Here is an 8,002-nt window from a genome sequence, read left to right as displayed (position 1 = left end):
TATCGCACCCCATCAGGTGGCACACATTTTCAGAATGTGCCAGTATTAGTCATGGTGAGTCTGGACACTGGATTAAGGGGGTGCTGCCAGACCTCTGCCTTCTAACGTCACAGCTCCCCCTCTGTCACTGGCTAATAATCTGTGGCTCTCTGTAAAACTTTGACACCAAGCGAGTACCTAGTTCTCCATCAACATTTCACCTAATTTTTTAAGTATCCAGTTACGACTCTTCTAAAATTTTTTTTTCAACGTTTTTATTTATTTTTGGGACAGAGAGAGACAGAGCATGAACGGGGGAGGGGCAGAGAGAGAGGGAGACACAGAATCGGAAACAGGCTCCAGGCTCCGAGCCATCAGCCCAGAGCCTGATGCGGGGCTCGAACTCACGGACCGCGAGATCGTGACCTGGCTGAAGTCGGACGCTTAACCGACTGCGCCACCCAGGCGCCCCATAGTTACGACTCTTAATCTGAATCAATTGTTTCATTTGGGGCTGTATATTGGTGCATATTGGTGACTTTCTCATTCTGTCGTGTGAGGAATACATCTTTTTGAGGTCCACTACCATATGTGTGATGAAAGGGTGCAGGCATGCTATGTCTCGGGTGATAATGTCTCAGGCCTGGCTGAATTGAAGTAGCCATCCTTGTGCCTAGGTCACTTTCTCTAGGCACCCCACCAGCCGTCTGTCCACTCAGTTCTTTACTCTCTACTTGCCAATCCTGGGATCACTGAGCAGGTGTCTTACTGTGTTTGGGGCACTATCATAGAGTAACGTAGAACAGGAAGTTTATAAACAACAGACATTTATTTCTCATTTCTGGAGGCAGGGAAAGCCAAAATCAAGGCTCTGGCAAATTCAGGGTCTCATGAGGGCCTGCTTTCTGGTTCATGGACAGCTGTCTTCTCACTGCATCTTCACATGTTAGAAGGGGTGACCGAGCTCTCTGGGGTCTCTTTTGTAAGGTTACTAATCCCATTCCCAAAGGCCCACCTCCAAATACAATCACATTGGGGGGTATGATTTCAACGTACACATTTTTTTTTTTAAGATTTCATTTTTAAGCAATCTCTACACCCAACGTGGGGCTCAAACCCACAACCCTGAGATCAAGAGTTGCACGCTCCACTGACTGAGCCAGCCAGGCACCCCTCAACATGTGAATTTTTAAAAAATGTTTATTTATTGTTGGGAGAGAGAGAGAGAGAGGCAGGGGGAAGGGAAGAGAGAGAGGAAAACAGAGGATCTGAAGCAGGCTCTGCACTGACAGCAGAGAGCCTGATGTGGGGCTCGAACCCACAAACCGCAAGATTGTGACTTGAGCCAAAGTTGGCCGCTTAACCAACTGAGTCACCCAGGCTCTCCTGACATGTGAATTTTGAGAGGACATAGACATCCAGACTCTCAGTCTTCTAGATTTGACCCTAGGTTGTTGGTTAGCCCAATCTGAACTCTATGTGCCATCACCAAGGCATTTCAGCCAATCACTGGCGGAAATGTCTGTCTCATGGAGTTTCTTAGTGATTGAATTGAAGGTTCCAACTTTATATTCCAAATCCTTGGGTTCATCATATGAAACAGGCATAGCCTTGTGGAATGTATTAGTTTGTGTGTGAAGCAGTGAACACCACAGATTAACCTCTCTGACTAAATATGGAGACAGGGATAATTTGTAATAGAAAACCAACTCAAACCAATTTAGGCACAAGAAGACATTTATCCACCCAAATTTCTGAGGTGTCTAGAAATGTGGCTGCTTCAAGCAAGCCTGGTCCAGTGATTCCAATGTCATCGAGCTTCTCTATCCATATGCTTCTCGCTGGGTGTTCATCTTGTTGTCCTGTTCTGCGGACAGAATTCTCTGTGTGATAGAGAATGTGGCCGAAAGCAGCCCCAGATTCATTCCTTTACAGGATGAGGCCCTGAGACAAGATCCTGGTTCCAAATGGAAATATCCCGGGAGAGAATTCTGACTGGTCCAGCTGGAGCCATGTGCTACACCATTCACTTTGGCCAGGCCAATTTCAAAAAAAAAAAAAAAAAAGTGAGGCGTGAGTTTGTGTACCCAGCTGGTGGTCAGGGGGAGGAGGTTGTTTGATTGAAGGAGTCAGAAGATGATTTGGTCTGGGAGACAGAGGGAGAGCTAGACTCAGAAAACAGTGACTATTCAGTTCCTAATGGAACCAGCAGCCGATTTTCTTTACATATTCCTTTGCTGATTAGTCTACATTTAACAAGGATTGGTTAATAGTTAACTGGTTGTAGGCTTGCAGACTCCTAGATCGCCCGGATGAGAGAGCAGGGCAACGAGCAAGAGGAGATAATCTGCCCCGATAGGGGTGGGGGATAGGAGCTGAGATAGGGGATGTGGGTAGGGGTGAGGGGGATGGGGGCTGAGATAGCGGATGTGTGGGGGGGGTGATGGGGATGAGGAGGGGTGCTCTGGTAGCAAAGATTTCCTCTGACACTCATCGTCTATACACTCTGCCTCTCTCTCAAAAATAAATAAACATAAAAAAGAAATAAAAAAGAAATTAATGTAGCTTAATCATACCCAGTTTACATTCTAGGTTAACTAATATGAAAGGGTGATTAGTTTTCTTTAAAACTCACAGATGTAATCTACATATACACGATTTTGAGAATAATTTATTTTTTATTTATTAAAACTTTTTTTAAAGTTTATTTTGAGAGAGAGAGAGAGAGAGAGAGCAGGGGAAGGGCAGAGAGAGGGAAGAGAGAATCCCAAGCAGGCTTTGTGCTGTCAGCGTGGAGCCCGATGTGGGGCTTGAACCCACAGACCGTGAGATCATGACCTGAGCTGAAACCAAGAGTCGGACACAACCAGGTGCCCCGATTTTGAGAACAATTTAATACGTGAACTTCAACAATACAACTCTATTCTAATGTCATTATTTGAAATATAAAGAAACAGATCCTTACAAGACCAAAATAACCCATAAGCCATGAGGTTGGGTTTTATATTTTTCCTCATCTTTAAAAAAATTTTTTTTAATGTTTTTTATTTGTTTTTGAGACAGAGAGACAGAGTACCAGCGGGAGAGGGGCAGATAGAGAGAGAGAGGGATACACAGAATCGGAAGCAGGATCCAGGCTCTGAGCTTTCAGCTTTCAATGTTTATTTATTTTCGAGAAAGAGAGAGCACAAGCTGGGGAGGGGCAGAGAGAAGGGGACAGAGGATCTGAAGCAGGCTCTGTGCTGACAGCCCCGATGCAGAGCTTGAACTCATAAACTGAGATCATGACCTGAACTAAAGCCAGATGCTTAACTGACTGAGCCGCACAGGCGCCCCAGGAAAAGTGGCCTTTAAACTGAAGGAGGTGCTAGGTAGCAGAGAGGAACATGCTGCAGACCTGGAGCAGGGGTCTGTGCCATTGTAAGTTGGGCAATAAGAGGAAGGGAGTGTGACTGGGATCGAAGGAAGTAGATTCTGGGATGTAATGTGACATTTACATCTGTATTTTGTGAATGGTTGAACAGATGCTCGTATAGGGATAAGTGATCTGTTCAAAGCCAAACAGCTAAAAAGGGCTGGAACTAGAATGCTAGCTCAAGAGCATCAGATCTGAATTTCTTACATGCTCTACCACAGCCCTCAGAAACATCACTGTCTTCTGAGTAGGACCATCCCCTTTCGCTTAACAGTTCTGTAGCTACTAGTCTGTGCCCTCAAAACTCTCTAACCTGATGCTGCCCAATACGGTTGCCATGGGACTCTTGAGCACTTGGAATGTGGCCAGTATGGATTGAAATGTGCTGTAATGGTAATGTACATATGAGATGTCAAGGACTTAGTAAAAAAAAGAAAAAAAAAAAGAATACAAAATGTCTCCGATCATTTTTATATTGATTTTTATGTTGAAATGATAATGTTTTAGATTTACTGTGGTTGATAAAATGTATTATTTATATTCATTTCATCTATTTCTTTTAACTTTTTCAAATGGAGCTATTAGAAAATTCTCGATTACCTATATGGTTTGCATCTGTGGTCTGCCATCTGTTGGAGGCACCACTCTGCCTATCGCCTGTTGTCCGTCCCCTTGGGAATCTTGTTGAAATGTCTTGGGCCAGAGATAGAAGTCCTACACCTTCTCTCTTAGCCGTCCTCCCTTTCCCTGTTCCCCCAGATTTTTATCTTAAATGGCGCCATGAGCTCTGTGCTGACCGCTCAGAGCCTGGAGCCTGCTTCAGATTCTGTGTGTCCCTCTCTCTGACCCTCCCCCGTTCATGCTCTTTCTCTGTCTCAAAAATAAAAAAAAAATAAACATTAAAAAAAATTTTAATGGCTCCATGAATTAGGTTATGTTCTTCTGCAGGGAAGGTAGACTTAGTCTGCCCACATTCTGTCTTGCATATGGGCCTTTTCTAAAAAACCTATGAAAAAAGAAAATAATGATGATATATATATTTTTTTTGTCCTGTTACCTCAAGAAAGGTGCATCAGATGAGAACCATAAATCCTTGTTACAGAGGCCTAATCTGGGCTATCCGTGAGCCAAGTTCAGTGCTCACGTTCTCCCGGGCGTGCAAACTAAAATTCCACTCCTCTCTAGCTCTGTTTCCTCTGTGAGGTTTCCGTGAGAACGATAACATTATGTAAACTGTAGGTGATTGAACGGTATTTATTGAATGACTAATGACTGAGGAAACAGTCCTGTGTTTCATTTTACAGCCAGCAAAGATGGAGAGGAACCTGGTGTTTTAAGGGAAAGACTCCTCTGCTCATCTGCTTCCTCCGGCTCCAGTCATGGTGTTGAGAGTGTCTATGGCGGTGGTGCTGGTGGTGAGGAGTCACTGGCCGAATCTCTGCTTTCTGTGGTGTTGTTCTTGGCAGAAATTGCAGTGTATGTGATCTTGCATGAGGTCGTAGGGTTGGTGATGGCTGAGTTTACAGTGGTGGCATTTGGGATGAGGAGGGGGTGGACGTTGGCAAAAGGGTTGATGCTTTTGGTTCTGGGGAGAAGAGATAAAATTTGGTATTTTGTTTGTATTGAAGCATCAGAATTCTTGGTAACTTGTAGGTGTTCTTGGGAGTTCCCTTCAAGTGTGTGGGACATTGCATTTTGCATGTAGTTTTTTATCATTTGAACCACTTTCTGTCCAATGCAACATTTTCTCTTCTTGCATTTCTGTATCTCCGTTTCACCCATGGCACAGTAGTCTTTGCATCTCCCAAAACCCATTAGACATCTTCTCAAGCCAAAGTACTCTGCACAAAGAAAAGAAGAAACCATTGAGCTAAGGTTAATAGCTACATATGATATTGAGACTGTTGGAGGGAGAGGAATAGAGTAAGAGGTTGGTTGTTTATTAATGCTAAGTTTTTTAAAAAAATGTTTTGTTTTATTATTTTTGGGAGAGAGAGACAGACTGTGAGCAAGGGAGGGACAGAGAGAGAGGGAGACACAGAATCCAAAGCAGGCTCCAGACTCCGACCTGTCAGCACAGGAGCCCGACGCGGGGGCTCAAACTCACGAACTGTGAGATCATGACCTGAGCCGAGGTCGGCCACTTAACCGACTGAGCCACCCAGGTGCCCCTATTAATGCTAAGTTTTAAATGCAGGCTTAGGGATGTTGATGAAAGTAACTGGCAAGCTAAGAAAGTCTCTTACACCCCTGAAATCCAAAAATCTAGGGCACATAGAGGAAGGGAGAAAAGGGAAACACAACTTTTTGCTTTAGCATACTATTTTATTTATTTATTTATTTATTTATTTATTTATTTATAATTTTTTTTTTCAACGTTTATTTATTTTTGGGACAGAGAGAGACAGAGCATGAATGGGGGAGGGGCAGAGAGAGAGAGGGAGACACAGAATCAGAAACAGGCTCCAGGCTCTGAGCCATCAGCCCAGAGCCTGACGCGGGGCTCGAACTCACGGACCGCGAGATCGTGACCTGGTTGAAGTCGGACGCTTAACCGACTGCGCCACCCAGGCGCCCCATATAATTTATTTTTTAAAGTTTATGTATTTCAGAGAGAGAGCATGAGCAGGGGAGGGACAGAGAGGGAGGGAGAGAGAATCCCAAGCAGGCTTCTTGCTGTCAGCACAGAGTCCCCTATGGGGCTTGAACCCACCAACCATGAGATCATGACCTGAGCTGAAACCAAGAGTCAGACGTTTAACTGACTGAACCACCCAGGCACCGCCAGGATATGATGTTAGACCCCCCACTTAGTATCTTAGACACTTACAGGGCATCACTGTCTCTCCTCCTGATCCTAGGAAATACCTACAAGAGCAAAATCTGTCATAAAGCTAATCCAAGAAAGAATTTCAAAAGACAGCAATAGGACTTTCAGGAGAGCTGACCTCTTGCCAAACCCAGTGGTCCATGACTTCACTCTCCTTGACTCTTGCTTGACCTGTGGTTCCTCGGGCGTAGTGTTCATCATTTTCAGCCTCTCTGGACATTCTGTCCCTCAGATAATGTCCCTTATTCCTAATCATAGCCATAGTCTCATCTCTACCAAGGTAACTCCCACATGGTTATCTATAGCCCTACATTCTCTGCTTTGTTTAGAATCTCATCTTCACCTGATTTTTTTTTTTTCGTCCCAATGTCTTCACCTTTTTTTCTGACTCAGGAAAGTTCTCCCTTGCTCTATAATCTTACCAATTCAACTGATTTTCCATAAATAGTAAGAGGCTTATGTAGTACCTAATGTTCACATACATTTCAACACCCTTTCTCTCCAGAGACAAAACAGTAAACTTCGTATATTTCAAGCAGGTGCATGGGTTAACCTGCTATACTCATGTGGAATCTGAGGCTCAAAGTGGCTAAATGACTTTACCCAAGACAACACGGCCATACCTGCTTATGTTACTTCTCTTAAGGTCCCAAGGTAAAAACATTAGAAATATCTTGACTCTTTCACTTTCCCTTCCCTGACCCATTGCCAGTTGTTCTAAATATCTGGGTGATTCTTGTATTCTGAAACAAGTTTTAACGCTTCTCTTTTCTTTCGAAAAAACAACACTCAGTCCTCTGGTTTAGCATTTTGCCACAATGCTTTCCTAGATGCCCTAATGAGTGATTTGGCAGTTTCCGAGAAGACAAAGCCTGAGAAAAGGGAGGAAACTTTACGAATCTGAAAAAGTTGAGACGGAGAACAGAGACCTTTTTACTGGATCCTTAGAGGAGATGTTTTGAGCACAAAGGAAGGGACTTCGTATTACACCAGAGTATAAACTGATAAGAACATTTGCTTCAAAAGATGGTTTAAATTAGAAATAGAGCAAAAATGAGGTAGACTTGGCTGAGTCCCAGATGATAGCTATGTAGAGGGCAGGAAGGCAGCCTTTATATGTTGGATAGTTTCTGAGCACACACAGAAAACAGCCTGCTTTCCTGTAGCTCTGCGTATATCCCTATCAGCAGAGTCTAGGATTGGGGCCTATGGGGATGTATGGGGGACCGTGCATGACTGAGGCAATAGGCAAACTCTTCAGCCATCTGTTTGGGCATCTCATCTGTCAGCATTTCTTGGGTTCCCATTGTCATGGACAGCCAAATCCCTGCTTCCTCACACGACCCCTTTTAATCCCATGATTCCACATTACCTGTGTTCACCTGGTACTGTAGCATGAGGCTGGCAAAGATAGGAAAAAGGAGCTTCATGGCTGGGTGCCGGAGAGGAAGCCTTCGATCTGGGTTGGAGTTCTTGGGCTCCAGCCTTTATTGGCCTCTTCATAGCCTGAGGCCGTGAGCAGTGAAGTGCAGCCACGGCTCACAGCAGTTGTATTTTCACTGATTCTGTCTGAGAACAGCTTTCCTGAACGCTTTTGTGCAGCATACTTCTGCTCTTGATCCTGCGGGAAACATAAGACATATAAGATATGAGTACTGGCATCTCCACCGGTTAGCATGGGCACTGGATTACCGTGATAATTCGGTGTATGTATGTTGAAGGAGTTTGTTGGAGGCAGCTCTTGGCATAACTTAAAAAGAAATTATTTATTTTGAGAG

At 44.1% G+C, this 8,002-nt stretch overlaps 1 protein-coding gene across 1 annotated transcript; it reads right to left on the bottom strand.

Moving 5' to 3' along the window:
• Positions 1 to 4,789: 4,789 nt before the first annotated feature.
• On the bottom strand, positions 4,790 to 7,664 carry DEFB129 (defensin beta 129). Its single transcript, XM_047853076.1, has 2 exons — positions 7,597 to 7,664; positions 4,790 to 5,235 (listed from the first exon to the last, which is right to left on the bottom strand). Exons 1-2 carry the CDS (start codon positions 7,652 to 7,654, stop codon positions 4,790 to 4,792), a joined length of 504 nt encoding a protein of 167 aa, XP_047709032.1. The 5' UTR covers positions 7,655 to 7,664.
• Positions 7,665 to 8,002: the final 338 nt, after the last annotated feature.

This window comes from Prionailurus viverrinus, chromosome A3 (genome assembly GCF_022837055.1).
Source record: "Prionailurus viverrinus isolate Anna chromosome A3, UM_Priviv_1.0, whole genome shotgun sequence".
Classification (NCBI taxonomy): domain Eukaryota; kingdom Metazoa; phylum Chordata; class Mammalia; order Carnivora; family Felidae; genus Prionailurus; species Prionailurus viverrinus.
This window is presented reverse-complemented; position numbering and strand designations above follow the sequence as displayed.